This window comes from Protopterus annectens, chromosome 4.part1 (assembly GCF_019279795.1).
Source record: "Protopterus annectens isolate FY-2018-M chromosome 4.part1, PAN1.0, whole genome shotgun sequence".
NCBI lineage: Eukaryota > Metazoa > Chordata > Ceratodontiformes > Protopteridae > Protopterus > Protopterus annectens.
The window spans coordinates 983,704,176-983,724,252 of NC_056734.1; the positions used below are offsets into that span (position 1 = coordinate 983,704,176).

The following is a 20,077-nucleotide window of genomic DNA, read 5'->3' on the forward strand; positions in this document are numbered from 1 at the left end:
AGGCTCTATGTATAGATTAAAGAGAAAGGGAGAAAGTGGGCACCCTTGCCTAGTACCATTTGTAATTTTAATAGGATTAGAAGTAATTCCATTAATATGCAATAGGGTATACGAGTCTATATATAGAGTTTTAATTAGGTTTATAAAAGTAACAGGTAAATTAAAGCACACCATTGTTTGAAATAAAAAATTCCAATTAACTCTGTCAAAAGCCTTCAAAGCATCCAATATCAATGCATACATAGGAGTAATATTAAACTTAGTAAGGTGAATGATGCATTCTAACGTTAAAGTATTGTCCCAAGCATGTTTACTAGACATGAAACCAGATTGGTCAGAAGAAATTATAACTGGCATAACATTTTTCAATTTATTAGCCAGAATGGAAGCTAAAATTTTGATGTCTATATTAATTAAAGAGATGGGCCTGTAATTATGCAGATCTGTTTTTTCTTTATTATTTTTCGGAATTAAGATAGTCTTAGAAGTGTTCCAATGTAAATCAGAAATGTCATTCGTTTTTATATAATTATAAATTTTAAGAAGAAAAGGGGCTAGGGACATTTTAAAAGTTTTAAAGAATTCAGCGGTATATCCGTCAGGACCAGGTGCTTTACCATTTTTTAACCTATCAATAGAATCATAAATTTCTTGAATAGTTAAAGGGGCAGAGAGAATTTTCTGTTGTTCGTCATTTAACTTGTGGAATATTATAGAACCCAAAAAATCATCAATATGGTCTTTAATCTTAGAATTAGGAGTTTTAGAGTATAGACTCGTATATAAGGAAGTAAATATTTGCATAATATCTTCATCAGAATTATAAATCTGATTATTATAGTGTATGGGTGGTATCCGAGGCCTGGAGAAATTATTTTTAAGAATCCATGCTAACACTTTAATGGGCACCTGAGCCCATTCAGAATAAGTAGCCAGAAGTCTTTGTTCTAAAATAGAAAGGTTATGTTGATGTAAAGAAAGCAATTCCTTCTGGGCATCAAGTAATTGTTTGTAATTCTCGGGATTAGGATTCATTCTATATTTGTCTTCAAGAGATACAATGTTATTTTTAAGAGAAAGATCTCTAACTCTATAAAACTTTTTAAGATATGAGGCCTTACTAATTAACAAGCCCCTTAACCTTGCTTTACATGCAGCCCACTGAATATCATAGGGTATATTAGTTGAATCCAAATTAACTTCCATTTCCTGAATTATTTGTGTACATAGAGTTTTAGTTTCACTGTTAGAAAGCAGATTGTTATTTAATGACCATGACTTGCCCCTTGATATTATTGGAGGATGTACGTCCAAACGTAATTTCAATACAATTCTTGAACGGTCTGAAAAAAATCTTGGTTCAATAATCATATCTAATATCAAGTGGGTCAGAGAGGATGATAAAAGAAAAAAATCAAGTCTTGACCAAGTTTTATAACATTTCGAGTAATAAGTAAATCTATCTTTTTTTTTAGAATAATGAGTAAACTGTAAAGGGTCTATAAGATTAAAATCTAACATAAGTTCCTCAAGGACTACTGATGCTTGATAATTATAAGAAGGTGAGCTACTACTGTGGTCTAAAACAGGATTTATAACAGTATTCCAATCACCACCCACTAAAACATAATGATTCTTGAATGATGCAATAATGTTAAATATCTGTAATATAAACATATGTTGTTGATTACAGGGACCATACAAATTTAAAATTAAAAGTAGTTTGTCCAAGAAATGTATGTTAGTGGTAAAATAGCACCATCTACCATTCACATCATAGTTTTCTTCAATAATGACGCCTTGAAAATTCTGTTTTATTATAATGGCAACTCCCCTTGAATTAGATGAATCACCAGATGCTATTATTTTTCTAATCCACTTTTTGTTATTCTCTTTAAACCAATCCAATCTGGGCATATATGTTTCTTGTAAAAAACAAATAGCAGCTTTAGATTTAAAAATTAAATGATATAAAAGGGATTTCTTAGTCAATATTCAACACACTCATCTTTAATGCATCCTGTCATTACAAATGCATGAGCATCATGTAATCTTAACAAGATATGTGTGATATATATCTTGGTCATGCTATAAGAATTGGCTTGCGCAATGATTAGGTTAATAAACCCAGATGGTATTGTCACAAAGTAAACCCCCAATACCCCTCCAGTGCCTAACCACCTCATTCTACCCATTGAAGGTAAACAAGTATGACACATTGTAAAGAAAACAAAGGATTTGCTTACCATAATATTATAAAGACATGAGATAGAACTAAGCAAAGTCCTAATAAAAACTAACAACTGAAAAAAACACCTATACATATATACAAGATTACATATTACAAGATGCCCAACCAGATTAAACCTCATCTCACAATTTTTTCCCAGCCTCCTATAGCTTATATTGAACAAAAAATGTGTAAGAATACAAGTCTAAAATACATTAACATTCCTCTCTATTTCCGGAATTGCATATTATTTAACAGATGAAATCCTAACTGCATTAAATAATCAATACATTACAGGCATTACAATAAGAGCCTAACTATATTGTAACATGGATTTGTTTTTAATCCCTATTTAAAACTGTTAACTGTATATTTGGTGGAAATTAATTACATACAATTAAAGCATTCCACAAGCACAAACAAAACCATCACATTTAATTAAATCACTAAGTAATTGACTGTCAAAAGTGAAACCCACACTCAATTATAAATATATACCTTAATGAAATAAGAAAAAGAAACAGTTACTTTCATAAAGGGCACTTTTTCAGAATTCATTTGTGACCGGAGAGTATCTCTTCGCATCTCTCGCACTAAGAAATCTAAGCGACACGTTAACGCTTGATTTACGAGCACCGGAACCATAATCCGGATGAACAATGTAGTCTCCAACGCCGTTAATTGTGGTCTGTCTCTTCGGAGCACTTCGATTCATCCTTTAACCTTGATGCTAACAAAATAAGGCTTAAGAGAGCTATATGAAAGCCTTATTTACAAATCAGTCATGTTTATGTGTTTATAATACCTACCAGCCCTCAACTAAACCAGTTATGAGAAAGCATTCTTTTTGCCAGGAAATAACTTTGACGTGTCATCACTCTAAAATGTCCTATACCATCTGTTTCTCAAGATAAGAGTTCTTTACAGATGTGAGCTTCCGAGAAACAGCCACTATATTTTTAAATAAAATAAAAAATGTTTAAGCAGATAGCAAAAGTGGTCAAACAAAATTATGTCAATAATTAGTATAAAACTCTCCATTTAATCCGTAAACTTTGTGTGAATCTGGAAAACCCGTTGACCTGTCGCAGAGTCAAGTAGGTATAATCGAAGAAAATTTAACCTACCATTTACTAGATACAGTTGCGCAACACATCAATGGCAATATCAGATGACATCTAAGAATCAAGAGTAGGGATTTCATTAAATAGCTTTATAAAGATATTGTTTGCTTCTGTGACATCTTAAGTTTCATACATTTAATACAATGCAGCCTTCTTTCATCCTTTAGAAGTATAAATCAAAACTGCACGTCTGGTCAGTGAAAAAGGCTAAATTACCCAGATATCATTTCAGCAGTTATTCTCTCTCATAGCCAAATTGTCCAGTTTCAATTATTCATCTTTACAAAAAGTCAATACAGTAGTAATCGCACTACTGTGTCATACATCACTACCTTCCCTTAAATATCTGTACTATAGTATTATGCAATGCTAGTTTTCCTTAAACACCTGAGATACAGAATCTTACCACTATCATTTCTCCCAAACTCCATAGAGTAAATCTACTGTATGTCTGTAATCTACTAAGTTCAGATGCAATGTTTATTATTTTCAGGCCTGATCTTGTCACACATTATCATATGTATTTATATTGCAGTAATGATTTGGGTACTGTACTTTTTAAATGCAGATTTTTGTTTGCATTGTAGTAATAATATTCTATACTGTCATTCATAAGTGCAAAGCTCTCCTTCCCACGCCAGCCTATACTATTGCCTGCTTGCTGTGCTATAATTATGATTATTTGTACTATATTAATGGCTGTTTTACTGTAATTTTTTTACTGTAATTTGTATGTGTGGGTCGTTTTTCCCTAGGCTTCTGCTGAAAATGAACTATCTAGCCAGATGGACATTCCTGTCCAGACTGAATCCGCAAGAGTCTTTCTACAAAACACAAGAACAAGCTGTGGGATGGCAGACTGCATCAGGTCAGTCTAACCTTTCCAGCGTAGTAAAAGAGATCACCAGCCAGAATAAAACCAAAACCAGTAAAAGGCTGATGGTCCTGATACCATAACTGAGGCTGAAAACTGGATATAAAAATGAATAAAAACGAGTGAGTTAAGCACTTTCTATACCCTACAGACTTCAGAACTAACAAAGAAAGACTATTCATTTTATACGTTAGTTGATAAGTCATCCAATACCATCCATCAATTACACAACTAATTAATACAAAATTAACTTTAAAAGTTTCTTGATGTAAAAAATCCATTTTAAAATATCTGATTTACAAATATGTGTGTGCAAAACAGAATAAAATGTACTAATAAGCAAAATACATGTAATTGGCAAGCCATTATAAAACAACGTCAAAAAACACATTAGAATATGCTAAAAACATTTAATTTAAGCCTTGTCAAGCCCTATAACTCAGCAGCATGCAGTTTTAGTATACTATTGAGGGAAATATTGTCATTTAACCCTGGATGCTCACTAGCAATCAACCTTAGTTGTCACAGTAATTCTTGGTATTCAAGAATATATTCCCAAGGACAGCTTTTGGGATACTGTAACACTTGTTCCATTACCATAAAATAAAATATCTTGTTACTGACGCAAGCTACCTTGTGCCTAAAAAGGGCATTAGAATCCTTTTTTGTTCTAATGTCATAGGAATGTTCGCTAATTTTCTTTCTAAACTGACATTCAGTTTTTCCTATGTAGAAACTGAAACAGGAGTCACAATATGTGAAGTACTCTACTCCTTTACTGCTGCAGTCATAATGTGAAGTAAATCTAAATTTATAATTGATACTGCTAAGAAAAAATTCACTTCACTCAAAAATGTATTTACAATGGGCAAAAGTTCCACATTTTTCCCCATGTGTGTATTGCATTTTCCAGTGTTAACAAAATTTCCTCATTCAAGCTTTTCATTAATATTTACATGCCGGGAATATGTGAATAGGGGCCTAGACCCTAATGTATCACTCAGGACACGATCATGGGAAATAATTTACCAATTTTTTTTAGATAAAAGACAAAATTTAGTACACAAATTATTTTCATAACCCCACCACCACCACCACCACTGCATTCATGAACCATAACTATAAGTTGAACCAATTCCCAAAATTGGTTTATATTTATCTTTCCTAGCTATCAAAATCTCATCTCCGGTATCAGAAAGTAAATCAGATGGATATCCCCTTTTTCTAAACATATTACAAAGGGATTCCAATTCTTTATTCAAATCCTCATCACCAGAAGTATTCTAGAAAGCCTTACCATTTGGCCTGTAACTAGACTTTTCTTTTGCTTGAGGGGATGGTAACTACTGAAATGTAAATACCCATTGGAAAAGGTGGGTTTTCTGTATATAGTGAATTTAAATTTACCACTTTCAAAATCTTTAGTTAATAAAATATCTAAATATTTAATCCTTATCTTGGCTCAAGTACGAGTAAATTTTAAAAAACTCATGGTAGAATTTGTGTGTGCTATAAAGTTGACAGTTGTTTGGAATCACCTTTCCAAATTAAAAATATATCGTACAGGAAAAAGAACATAGTAACAATGTGATCAAAATCGTCAGAACTGATTATTTCTCTTCCCAATAACACATGACTACATCCACATACAAAGGGGTGCAGGCAGCTTATATTGCAACACCACTTACTTGTTTAAAGCAGTCTCCCTGGAAAAATAAATTGCAGATTAAAATACAATTCAAAGAAACCATAAGATTTACTTTCTTGTTAGACAAGAATTCACAACTAAGGACGTTGTTAAACTTTTCAAACCCAATGTATTGTGGGAGACATGAGAACAGATCAGTAACATCAACGGTAATCAAATACCAATTGGAATGGAAGAATTCAGATTTTATTTGCCCCCAAAATGTCCATGAGAGTTACTTCCTCCTCTGCCACAAGAAAGTCTGTCCCCAGGAGTGTCCTGATAAAAAAAAAAATGATTTATGGAAACACATCTTCTTCCCACCCCTCAGGATTCCTACAGCATGCCCTTTGAAGGGTGGAAAAATGAATTCCCACTGCAGAGAGGGTTTTACCATCAAGTTGACTCCTGGTTAGCATCTCTTTAACCTTGAGTCCAAATAGTGTAGAATCATTGAATGGGACATTGACAAAGGATGTCTTGAAAATTTCTGTAGAATCACAAAGGCATATACAGGCATGCTGGTGCATGGTGATGCTAATGTCTGCTGCCCTGGCTGCCCATCACCTATGTTAGCAGGCACGTGGTGACATCCATCATAGAGTGAAGGGCAGAGAGGTGGGAGTCCAATGTCTTTTGAACTTCCACTGGCAAGTTACCTGAGACAGGCTTTGTAAAGCTCTTTGTTCAAGTCTCTCTGGAAGCATGTGACATGAGCCAAATAGTTTGGCAATTTGAGGGAGAAAGTTGCTGAAGTGTATGCCCATTTCCTGAACCTGTCCAGTGCCCTAGACTCCCTGTTAGGGGGGTGGAGAGAGGAGCTTTCATTTTTTTTTTTTTGGTGGCTGCCGCTACTATCATGGTAACTACTGGTGGACCTCTGGTCCAATGCTTTCTAACTTTAAGTGCTGCCAAGACTTTGTCTGGCTTCTATGGGATAGGTTCTACCATGTCAAGTTCCTTTCATGCCCATTGAGCCAAAAGATCAATGAGGGGATCAATAGGTGGCACTACCCAAGATGAAGATGGGCCAGAATCAAAAGATTCTGACAACATAGTCTTGTCTGGAAAATGGTTATCGCTGGACCATCCCTCTCATTGCTTCATCGATTCAAGAATTTCTTAAAAAGTGATGCCTTCTGAGGGGGTCCTAGAGGAACCCTTCATTCAAATCTGTGTTTTTGGTGTAAGACTCTGGACATGAACCTCTGTGCTTCTATTTGCACTTCTGCTTCTTATGAACCTCTGTGCTTCTGTTTGCACTTCTGCTTCTTATGAACCTGTTCTGGTTGATATTCAGACAGGTCAGAAAGTGACTGGGAGCTCACACAGTAAGTAGTCTTGGTTGGCTTAGTTACTGAATGTCCTTGTTGGATAGAATGAAAGGAATGAGAAGCAGCATCCTATTGGGATATGGTTGGAACCGAGTTGGGGAATAATGTCTTTTCCTTTGGCACATCCAAAACCCTTTCAAAAGCCTCACAGGCTAAGGCCATAATAGAGTCCAAATGAGATCTCCTCCTGTACAAAGAAGATGAATCTTCAGTCCAGGTGGGTCTCAGCCCCAAAGTTAACATCGGACTGAAGCTGTTAAGGGCTGAGGTCCAGAGAGGGAGAGACAGCTATGATAATTCCAGGGTTGACCCATCCCCTCAAGTCCTGGCACCAACAACCCGGCTCCAAGTCTCTTCCTAATTCAAACATATTGGAGTTGAAAGCATTAGGGATGCTATCAGAGTCTAAGTAGACCGAACTGTCGGATATGACAAAGGTGCACTGGATCAGCTCGGATGCAGGAAAGCCAGATCCAATGAATATACTGGTAAAGAGAAAGAGGAGGAGGGATTGTTGGACCAGTATCCAGTGAGTTCAGAGGTGAACCTGAATCCGAGTTCTCAGAAAGTTTCTCGTCATTCTATTGATGTCAAGTTTGGTAAAACTTCTGGATGACCACACAGACCTCGAAGATGAAACCACCAAAGGTGGTCTTGATTATCTTCTGCAATAAAGCAGGAAAGCTGCAGCACCAAGAAAATATCAGTTTAGGAGAGGAATGTGATATAAAAAATTCAGCAAAAGGGAATGTATAAATATTTGTGAATTGATGAAGGATTAACAATAAAACATGAACAAATGCGAATAAAACTCAGTAAGAAATATTTTAGAAGGCTTAAATTAATACTAAAAATAGCACTGACATCTAGGAACAAAGTCCAAGCTATAAACCAATCTGCTTTTCCTATCCTAACTTACAGTTTTGGAGTGACTGACTGGCCCCAAAAGGTGTTGGATAGTTTGGACAGGCAAACAAGAAGGTTGCTTTATGCTCATCAAATGATTTATAAAAATCAGTGCATACCAAGACTATATATTCCTCACTCTGAAGGAGGTATGGGCCTCCTCAAAACTGATTACATGTATAGATCTGCAATAGTGGGACTGCATACATACCTGCTGACCTCCCAAGACCCAAATCTAGTGAAAGTTTTGAAACATGAGAAGAACAAGTCTACGATGACTTCCCTACATAGTTTAGCAGAGGCATATTGGCATCAAGCAGGAATGGAAATCAAACCACAAATAGATAAAAATTAGGTAACAACTGAATTTTACCAACCCCCCCCCCCCCCACTATAAACCTGATGGGAAGAAGGAAACAATTAATACAACAAACTTCTTTTTCATGAATCGTGGGTGTCCATTTAAAGTCTAAGTAACTGTTGAGAAAATGTTTTTTCCTATAAATTTTGGAATCTATCTTTTTCTCCTCCAAATTCCAATTTAATTGAATATCCAAAAAATGAACACTTGACCCCACTTCGCCCATAGTAAATCTAAGAAAATCAGAAAGGTTGTTTAATTCAGTCAAAAAAATCAATAACTTTACTGTCATTAAGATGGGGGCAAGGAATTCTACACTAATGCATACAAACATACATGCAGCTCCTTATACATCAATTAAGATTTTTTTCATAATGTTGACAAGAGTCAGAATAGGTATTTAAAGGCAGAGGCACAGCTAGAGATGGGGGTAAAGGGAGCGACTGCCCAAGATGCAGAGTTAGGCAGCATGATCTGTCTTTAATGCATTACTGGCACTGAATGTCAGTACCACATTTGTGATCAGTAGTGAAGGTCTGTAAAGTAGAGTACCCATGGCAGGTAAACCACAATGCTACAATCTAGTGTTAGTGACCCTTACTGAAGTTATGAGATTTAAAAGCAAGAAAAATCATAAGCTCATCTGCACAGCAACTGGAAGGATATACATTTTAAAACACAATGTTCTGTTTGTATTGTATCAGCAGAGAAGATAAAAAAAGGATTTTCTGGGTTCAGAATTCAGTTAACAAAATTAATAACAATGTCATGTTAAAGGCTTCACATAGGGAAAAAGCTTTTCTTGAATCGTCTGATATAAAAACTAGATGCTCCCTGAGGACCTTAAGATAGCCACTGTTTGTGCAACTCCTACTGGAAAAATCTGTTCTTTTTAATTTTTATTACAATGATATGGAAAAGTTCTCTGTAAAAAAAACCTTATAAATGTTTCTGGCAGTTCTGATGATGTTCAAGCTGCGCTAAACTGTTGGATTTTACTTGCTGTGATTTATTAAAGAATTTGGGATTACACCTATGGACAACTTATTTCTGCTACTGGTGTTACGAAGGCAGTGTTTTGTTTTTTTTGCCTTCTTATGCTTGGTTACCCAAACCTTAGCTAGGTACTTACTTCAGTAAAGTATAGTTTAAGAAAAATAAGAGCTAATTTTTACCTTACTAAATAGCACAATATTTCACATTCAAAAGGGTAAGAAAAATTCTCATTACTTTGCCTACTCTTTCCAGATGATGATGATGATCCTGCTGAGTTGGGGCGACTTGTCTGCTGAGGACCAGACTGTGAGAACTGGGGTGCGATTGTTGGTGTCTTCACCTTACGAGGACTTGTATTCGGAACATCTGGGGTTCTGGGAATCTTAGGTCTGCTGGTGAAGGCAGCATAGTCACTAATGTTAACAACAATGAAAAATACATACTAATGTATAGGATAAACACATTGAACATTGTGTAAATGTATTAAGTGAAATTTGGTGTTAAATCATAACAGTATTATAGTAGGGGTGTGTGTGCATGTACATATAAAATATGTATGACATACGTGTGCGTATATATATATATATATAAACACACACACACATATATATATATATATATATATATATATATATAAACACACACACACATATATATATATATATATATATATATATATATATATATATATATATATATATACACACACAAACACACTGTATGCAAAGAAAAGCATGTAGAACATATCATACAACAAATACTGAGGGTAACATGTTTGTTACAGTATTACTTACTGTTTGTATTATGTACAAACTACTTTGAAATGTTGTGGGTTAATACATATTGCAGCAACTCAAACAAAAATGCAATTGTAAGAGCCTCTTCTAATCCAAGAATAATTTCTGATAAAGGTATACAGAGACTCAATATCTATGCTCACCAAAATCATCTATACATCCCATCATGCTTGTTCTAACTTTAATAATAAATCAGTGCAGTCAATTACAAAGAAAGGAAAGTTTATTATGAACAGCCAAATTCTCCTAAAAAGCTAGCAATGGATTAACAGATAAATCTGTAATATCCTTATATACAGCAGGACTGAATAAAACACTGCAATAATGGGTATAGGGGTTTCCATCAAATGTCAGAATTTTGTTTTGCAATACCCTCCTTCCTTGGTCTCTGCTGTAAAACACAGCATCTTTTCTGAGTTAACTGGGCATATTTTCACCAAGCTGGAGTGACTTCAGAGTGGCAATAGTAAACCAAGAAAGTGTGTGTGTGTGTGTGTGTGTGTGTGTGTGTTTGTTTGGGGGGGGGGTGACGTCACTCTGCAAAACCACTTACATTCAGTCACTTTCACAACAATACAAAAAACAAAAGTCATGTACTCATAATAAAGACAAATCCATTTTGTCCAGTTCAACTGTGGGTTGTCATATCTGACGGGATCTGACCTCAGCGCCAACTAGACTTTTCTCTGGGACTCCGACTACTTTTCTCTTACCTGCACTCCCTAGTGCTCCAGCTCTGCACCTCAGATCAGGTTTGCATTGCCTACATATTGACATGACTAAAGCTAACAGACAAAACATCCTGTTTGAGGAAGTAACAAATCCCACAGCTATGAAACATAGTATAATGAGCTCATGAAAGCAGTAGGCATAATCCTGTCCTGGTCCTCCAGAATAAGGGTACAATTTGTAGGGGGTTGGCAGGAGGGATGTTAAACCAGATGAAAAATAAGCAACATGGATCTATTGTTATTGTAAGTACATAACGTTTGTATCCAAAGTCATCTATTCTCATCTGATTAAACTGTGGAATAGATTCCCAAGCACTAAGGCCCGAACAGATTCAAGGAAGAACATTCCACAGAATAGTGGAGCTAAAGGACGACTGATAACTTGATTGTTCACCCATTTTGTAATAGGAAAAGATTGTACAGTGTTGACCAAGTAGATGTCTGTGCATATGCTGTCAACATAGCTACTGCTCTGGCTGAACGCATTCTTGGTTTAGAAGATAATGGTAATCCGTTCTTTGTACACACAAATTAAATACATTTGGAGAGCCAACTGAACAAAGGAACTTTGGAAACTCCTTTTCTCAATTTCTGCTTTGAGAAAGACACAAATAATTAGAGTTCCTGACTGGTCTTGTCATGTATAGGTAATACTGTAACAGGCAGCTGACATCCAAAGTATGCAAGATGTACTCCCATTTATTAGAACATTTTGGAAAGAAAACTGATAAATATATTGATTTAAGTTGTAGTCAGATGACACCTTTGGTAAAAAAGGATTAATTCTCAAAGTAGCCCCATCCTTATTACAGATTAGATAGAATGGTTTAGCAAAAGGGGCTCGTAATTCTGAAAATCTTCAAGCTTACATAACCGCTACACTACCAGGAGAATAGTTTTCCAAGAGAGAGAAATTTGATATCTGCTGATGCCACTGCTTCAAAGAACAATTGTGTCAAAGTTTGTAGCATAACAGTAATGTCCAAGAGGCAATGAATCTCTAACAGTTGGTATGAGAAGGAATGATTTCAAAATTTTAAGACAGGCTATAGAGGAACTGTTGAAGCCTACATGGAAATTTAAGATGACCTCCAACTGTAATTTGATGGTAGAATATCTGGAGCCAGCATGAAACAATTCTGAAAGGAAATGCAGTATGGTAGGGACTGAAGCTTAGGATGGGTCTATACCTTTAGAATTTGCCCAAATGGAGAATATCTTCCATTTGCTATGGTAGACTTTGGAAGCAGAAACCTTTTGTGAAGCTGTTAAAATGTGAATCACTACAGGAGGCAGCCTGGTATCTCTGACTATTGTCAAAACTGGAGAAACCATGCGGTTAGTTTCATGGAATTCTGATCCGGCAAACCAGAGGGATGAGACAGAAGATCTGGAAAGTGGTCCAGCATCTGCGGAGGATGAACTAGTAGATGCCATAGGAAGGGAAACCACGCTTGTTATGGCCAAAAGGGGGCTATGAGGATTACTCTGGCCTTGCACGTCCTTGCTTTCTGTAGGAATTTGCTCATCAGGAGAAGTGGAGGAAAGGCATAGAGGAGTCCCTGGGGCCAGTGATGGACAAGAACATCACACTGTGATTGTCCTTGAGGAGGGATCAGGGTGAAGTAACTGTTGCACTGGTTGTTGAGACAGGATGCAAAGATGTTAGTATCAAGGCTGCCTTCAGCGACTTGAAATTCTCTGCCACTACTGTTGAGTTTAGCTACCACTTATGTGGCATCAGAATAGTTCTGCTCAGTTTTTCCACTAAAACATTGGAATTCCTGGGATGGGCATTGCTATTAGAAAGCGATGTGAACGTATCACCCACTGCCATACTATCATGGCCTCCCAACTTAACAGATGAGAGCTTGTTCCCCCCTTGCTTGTTTAGGTACCATACTAATGGCATCCAATCTGTCTAAATGGCTATCACACCTCTGTGGAGAATATCCTGAAGGGCCTGCAATGCTAGGAGGACTGCTCTCATCTCCAAAATATTGATGTGACGTTTTGCGACTAGAAGCCTTGGACATTTTTTCCCTTGAAATGCCCCAGCCCCCACCCCACCCCAAGAGGGAAGCATACATGGTTACCCACCACCAACAGGGAGACCCTCTGTGAGGGAAGGGGATATTATCCACTATGATACATGGCATCTGCAAACTGAAGTGATCCTTATCTTTGCATGGAGAGGATGATTAGTCTGCAACCATTGTATGGACAGTGTCCACTGAAGAACTCTCATATGGAATCTTTTGAAGGGTACTAGTAGTATGGCAAATGCCATTAAGCCTAGCATCCAAAGTATTAAAATATTGCTAGGGAAGAAAGATGTCTCAGTAGAGCTGATGCTGTCATCTGGACAGAAAGCACTCTGCGAAGGGGGAAGGCTGACTATTTGAGAGACTGTACTTAGGTGGCATCAAATGAATTCTAGTGACTGAGTAGGGGTGACATGACTTTTTCCCAAATGATGGTGATGCCAAGCATCTGAAGTAACTGGAGCAAGAGGTCTCGGTGCTGACACAAAGTTAGACTCGAGGTAGCTGTTAGAAGCTGATCATCTAGATATGAGAAAACTGGGATCCCCAGCAGACAGAGTTGTGCTGCTACTTCTGCCAGTGGTGAACACTATGGGGGCTGTGGTAAGACTGAAAGGCAGTACCCTGAAGAGATAATGATTGGCTCCCAGACAGAAATGATGAAATCAAAGAAAACAGCTCCCGAGTGAAGCACCAAACTTTAAGAAATGGAGAAATCTCCTCGAACATCTGTCTTTATCTGATAGTATGTGTCCTTGAGATCTACTGACCACATCCAAGTGTCCTTCCTCAACAGAGGCAAAATGGACTAAATTGTCTCATGAACTGGTTTAGATAGCTCAGTTACAAAATGGATCTGAGGTCCCCTGTTTTCTATGGAACTAAAAAGAACCTTGAGTAGATTCCAGATCCTTGTTCATCTTTGGAGACCATTTGGATGGCTCTTTTTTTACAGTAGTGTGAAGGCTTTCAGCCTAGCTAAATAGAATGTTGTAGATAATTCTATGTCATTGTAAATATTAATATAATCCACAAGCTTGTTTTACAAATGTAAAGAGAACTAGGTGCTATGATTAAACTATATGTTGTAGTGAGCTTCAAAATTGTAACCACAGTGCACTCTGCTGCAGGAAAACTGTTAAATAAAGAATCTTACAACTGTGTTTGATATCAAGCTCGGAGACAGGATGTCTGGACCAGCAAATTTTTTCTATTGTTTTAACACACAGACAGTTGCTAGACTTTACATGTGTCTTTTATTGCTTTGGCTTCCTGGCCAGGTGCAGCTCACAAAGAAATGTAAATTTTGAATTTTTGTTAGCCTGGGAACTAAAGGAGAAGTGATAAAAATGATGTAATGTGAAATTAATTTGAATAAAACAAGCACGAGCACAGCTGCGGCTAAAATTATGATGTATGATTAGGATGTTAAAAAATTACATCTAAAGTGTCCTAAGGATGCAAACAAAGTTTTTTGTGATTCCAGAACTTCAGAAGTCCCTAACTAAACCCCCAGGAAGACCAATAGTTTCAGGGGTAGGGGCTTACTTACAAAATTTAGGCATATTTTTGGACTCTCAGTTAAAAGTATACCTTCCAAGAATCCAATCTTATATTAAAAACACGTCGCACATATTGGAACATACGAGGCATATACAATGGAAATCAGATTATTATTTTGTACGTGTGGATGTGAAATCTTTATATACAAATATGAAAATTGAGAAAGGCTTGGAAGCAGTTAGAGGGATGATGGGGGAGGGTCCTAGAACCTCATATATTTGTCAGCTGTTGGAATATGTCTTAACACACAACTATTTTGAATATGAAGGAAAGATGTTTTTGCAGTTGGAAGGGACAGCAATGGAGGCGGCTTTTGCCCCCTTATATGCAATACTATTCATGTTCTATTTTGAAAATGTGTTTATATATCCAACACAATTAATGAAGAATAACATAGTGTTATTTAAATGTTTTATAAATGATCTGATATCTGTGTGTAAAGGGGAAATGTATGATTTTCAGTGCTTCATGGACACATTAAATCAGAACACTTTTGGATTACAGTTTACTTATAGAATGAACGGAGAAAGCATGGAATTTTTGGATGTTGAATTCTACACTGACATAGAGGGAAGTTTGCAATATAAACCGTATCACAAGGAAACAGCAGCAGAAAACTTTTTGGAAGCTAGTAGTGCTCATCCCCCACATTTAATAAAATCTTTGCCTTATGGGAAATTCAGGAGGATTTCTACTAATACATCTGATAAAAGTATACTGAGGGGTGAATTTGATAAGGTAAAGAAAAAATTGGGGAAGAGAGGATATAGTGAAAATATTATGTAGGCAGCTCTGAATAAGCTAAGGGGAAACAGGAAGTATAACGAGGACAATTTCATCAGAAGATATGTTGGTCATACAGAGCAAAATAGAGAGGGGGTTATAGAGGTGGATCCCATATTTTCTGTGACAACATTTTCTCCAGACATTTAAAGTAAGGAAATTGGTGGAAATTGTATGGCCTGTGATTAAAAGAGATGAAGTTGTAGGAAACTTATTTCCAGAAAAAGTCACTTTTTCTTATGGTAGGTTTAAAATTTAAAAGAGTTATTAAAAGTGAAAAAAAGAAGACAGAAATAGGGATAGGAATGATGCGTTTCCATGTGGGGTTTGTAAAATATGTAGTAAGATTAAAAATGTAGATGGCTGGATGATAAATGGCAAGAAGTTTTGGATTAAGAGTGAATTTAAGTGCAATTCATGTGGTGTGGTCTACATCATTGGATGTGGATGCACTCCCATAAAATGGTATGTGGGGCAAACAAAAAGAAAGGTAAAATTGAGAATATTGGAACATCTAGGTGACAAAAGAAATAAAAGAATGGAAAGTCCGATTGCTGAGCATTTTTGGATGTCACATGGGGGAAATACTGACAGTTGTGTACTGGCACAACCTTTTGGTGGAGAGGGTGATAACATAGGAAGTGAAGCATTCAAAAGCAGATTGGTTAAACTGGAGACAAAAAATTAGTATCAATCTAGGTACTTTATATCCTAGAAGGTTGAATTTGGAAGTAAACTGGGACTTATAAGCTCTAATGCACAGATGAATAGGTAAAGGAAAAATAGAAAATGTCATAATAAATAAATGTAAGTAGGAAAAGTATAGTGGCACATTTAATCACTGTTAGTGGGATTTTTAAGAATAAGGGTGATGTGCAGAGCTGTAGTAACTACAGAGGGATTAAATTGATCAGTCACAACATGAAGTTATGGGAAAGAGTAGTGGAAGCTAGGTTAAGAAGGGACCTGATGATTAGTGAACAGCAGTATGGTTTCATGCCGGGAAAGAGCACTACAGATGTGCTGTTTGCTCTGAGAGTGTTGATGGAGAAGTACAGAGAATGTCAGAAGGAGTTTCATTGTGTTTTTGTAGACTTAGAGAAAGCATATGACAGGGTGCCTAGAGAGCAGTTGTGGTCTTGTATGAGGAAGTCAGGAGTGTCAGAGAAGTATGTAAGAGTGGTACAGGATATGTACGAGGGTAGTGTGACAGCGGTGAGGTCTGCAGTGGGAGTGACTGATGCATTTAAGGTGGAAGTGGGGTTACATCAAGGATCAGCTCTGAGCCCTTTCTTGTTTGCAATGGTGATGGACAGGTTGACAGACGAGATCAGACAGGAGTCCCCATGGACTATGATGTTTGCAGATGACATTGTGATCTGTAGTGAGAGTAGGGAACAGGTGGAGGAGACCCTGGAGAGATGGAGATATGCTCCAGACAGAAGAGGAATGAAGGTCAGCAGGACTAAGACAGACTATGTGTGTGTGAATGAGAGGGAGAATAGAAGAATGGTGAGGATGCAAGGAGTAGAGGTGGCAAAGGTGGATGAGTTTAAATACTTGGGTTGGAGACAGTGGCATTGACAAAAAGGCACGAGTTTGAGCTGGATGTGGCAGAGTTAAAGATGTTAAGATTTGCACTGGGTGTGACGAGGGTGGACAGGATTACGAATAAGTACATTATAGAGTCAGCCCAGGTTGGAAGGTTTGGAGACAAAGCCAGAGAGGCAAGATTACGTTGGTTTGGACATGTGCTGAGGAGGGATGCTGAGTATATTGGGGAAAAAGATGCTAAGGAAGAAGCTACCAAGTAACAGGAAAAGAGGAAGGCCTAAGATAAGGTTTATGGATCTGGTGAGAGAGGACATGCAGGTGGATGGTGTGACAGAGCAAGATGCAGAGGACAGGAAGAAATGGAAACAGGTGATCCGCTGTGGCAACCCCTAACGGGAACAGCCGAAAGAAGATGATGAGTGGGATATAACTTAAATATTAGTGGGCACCACTTGCATAGGACATTCAATGGGAAATGGTAAAATGGAAAAAGCAATAAGTTATTTACATGCATCATATAAAGACATTTTTTAATGGAAATGTGTAAAAAATGTGTAACAATATAAAAGTGAAAGATGGTTTTATATCTGTGTGAGGCACCTTTAACATTTGGGTAATTAAAGTTATTATTGAAAGGAAGTGAATGTATTTAACTAATTAACACTGTAATTAGGGGGATATAAAATAGCTATTGAATGTAATGAGGTTATTCCTTTAAAGGCTGTTGAAGCTGAGGTACCAGAATGTGATGTGGAATAAAGAATTTTAGCCACAGCTGTGCTCATGCTTGGTTTATTCTAATTTACTGAGGAAAATTCCTCTGGTGTGTTTCCTGGTTTTGGCTGGGGACGGTGGTTGTTTGTTTTAAGTAATGTGAAATGACTCAGCAGTACTGGGTGTTATCAATTTAAGATCTTCTCAGAAAGAAAGACTGAGCATTTTGCATCTTGATCTAGATCGGACAACAACTCACCAGGCACTTGCTTTGCTCTGTAAGTAAAGTTAGAGATAGAATATAGCCAGATTAGCCTAGCTGTTTTCTATATTTATGTCAGACTATCCTACAATATTGTTTTAAAGGTTTCTGGTGATCTCTGAACTCCTGATGAGCACTGTGCTGAATTGATGAGATTTGTCTTGTGCATTTATTATTTATTATTAAATATTTTCAAACTTTCAACTGTGGCTGTTTTGTGTAGAGATAATTTTAGCTCTTAGAGAGTACTTGCATGCATTTGGCGATACTGTCCAAGACACTCCAATAGTCTTGCTGCTCAGTCACACTTACTATTTGGATAACAGTAACATTACACATTGAAATTGGTCACTCTTTGTGAAGGGCCTTACAGTAGCTGATATTAGTGGTTGGTGGCAGTCGGTACCTTATAGTCTGGCCAGAAAAGGGGCACAGCTGGAGAACCTGTGCCAGCCTTCCCAGGAGTGTCTGTGTGTTTGTATCTAAATCAAATCTTAAATTGTGTGTGTTTGTCAGCTACTTGGGCAGGGACACAAACCACTGGTTGGATAGAAAGGGTGCTGGAGGCTTTAGCTTGACCACTAGGCTGAGATCTGGAACCTATAGCTAAGCCAGTGGGGAGTATTTTTGGGGATCTGGAGAGAAAGGGAGAAACCAGCCCCAGACTGACAGTGATCTCTGTGTGTTCTTAGGGGAAATTGTACTTTACTGTGTGTGTACTTGTTATCGCCCCAATGTGCAGGCCCCTCACTGGTGCTACTGGTGAGGATTGAGGCTCCTTGATTACAGGGCCAGTGCCCGGGTTTCAAGTAGTTTTTAAATTTCTGCTACTTCTAGTTCCTGCCGAGTGGGTGGAATATAGAGAACTAATCTCCTTTGTTTCAGAGAAAGGGGAAATGGAATTATATAGCATCTGGAAAGAATGTCTTGCACCAAGGAGTCTGTTGTTATGCTTTGCCAAAACAATTCAACACCCTGGATTCTCTGTTGGGGAGATGGCCTGAGGTGCTCTCCTCTGAGAGCTCTTTTTTGGTTGCTGCAGCTACCACAACTGCAACTACAGGTTGTCCCTTACACCAGTGTTTTCTATCAGAAGGTGCAGATAAAATTTTATCAGTTATTTTAGGTCTGGTTTCCACCACGTCCGGATACTTCCATGCCCACTGCACCATCAGGTCAACTAAAGGGTCAACCTGGCGTATGACCCAGGATGTAGATTTACTGGAACAGAAGACATCCAAGAGCAGACTTCTGGAGAAGGATTGATGGTGGACCATCCCCCTTCTGTTTCATCAATTCTAGAATTTCATCAAAGGTGACATCTTCAGATGGGGATCTGGAGACTCCCTCTCCTTCATTAAAAGTCTGTGTCATCAGTGATGGACTCTGGAGATGAGTTGATGTATTTTCATGTCTGCTTACAGTGAACCTGCTCTGTGGGAATATCGGAAAGTTACTAATCAGATAGAGCTTATTACATAAGCATCCTGGGGTCTTGGTTCCAGCTGTCTCTCTAACAGAGTGATGATGAAGAGAGCCAGTTTTGGTATGAATCTTGGGTGGTGTCTGTCTTGGTGAAGATAGCTTATCATTTGGAGTCAAAAGGATTCTCTGAAAAACCTCAAAAGGTGAAGATGATATCTGTTCCAAAGAACTCTCTGGCTTTAGACTTGGAATGGGTCCCGCTCAATACCAGAAGGTCTCAACTCTGAAGCAGATCTCAGTGCAGAAGTATTAAGTGCTGACCCTCCGAGAGGTAGAGATGGCTCCAAGTGTCTTACATTTCAATATTTCTTCCTGCTCCACTGCACTGAAGACTCATCTAGACCATGCCAGCTCTGAGCACACTAGAGCCAACAGAGGAAGAGATCCAGTTGGGGCTGAAGTAGAGAACCCTATTGGTCCTGGCCCGGTTACCTCGGGTCAAATCGACACTGAAGTAACAGGATCCAAAGGTCAGACCAGTGTCAAAATTGGTAATGGAGGGTATTTGGCACTGTGCCTGGTATGTTCAAAGCTGATGGTACCAATTTTTAACCTGTCGACAATCCTGTTCTGTCTGTAGGACTGGCTGAACAAAGCTAAAGATGAAGGTCTGGAAGGTTTCCTGTCTAGT

The 20,077-nt window shown here is 37.6% G+C and overlaps 1 protein-coding gene across 1 annotated transcript in view; it reads right to left on the reverse strand.

Annotated features, from left to right (window-relative positions):
• The window catches only part of ARMC9 (armadillo repeat containing 9), a 3,277,521-nt gene that overhangs the window by 91,409 nt on the left and 3,166,035 nt on the right, over nucleotides 1–20,077 (reverse strand). The window contains 1 exon segment of the mRNA XM_044070688.1: nucleotides 9,747–9,925. Within this exon segment, the coding sequence (XP_043926623.1) occupies nucleotides 9,747–9,925 (179 nt within the window).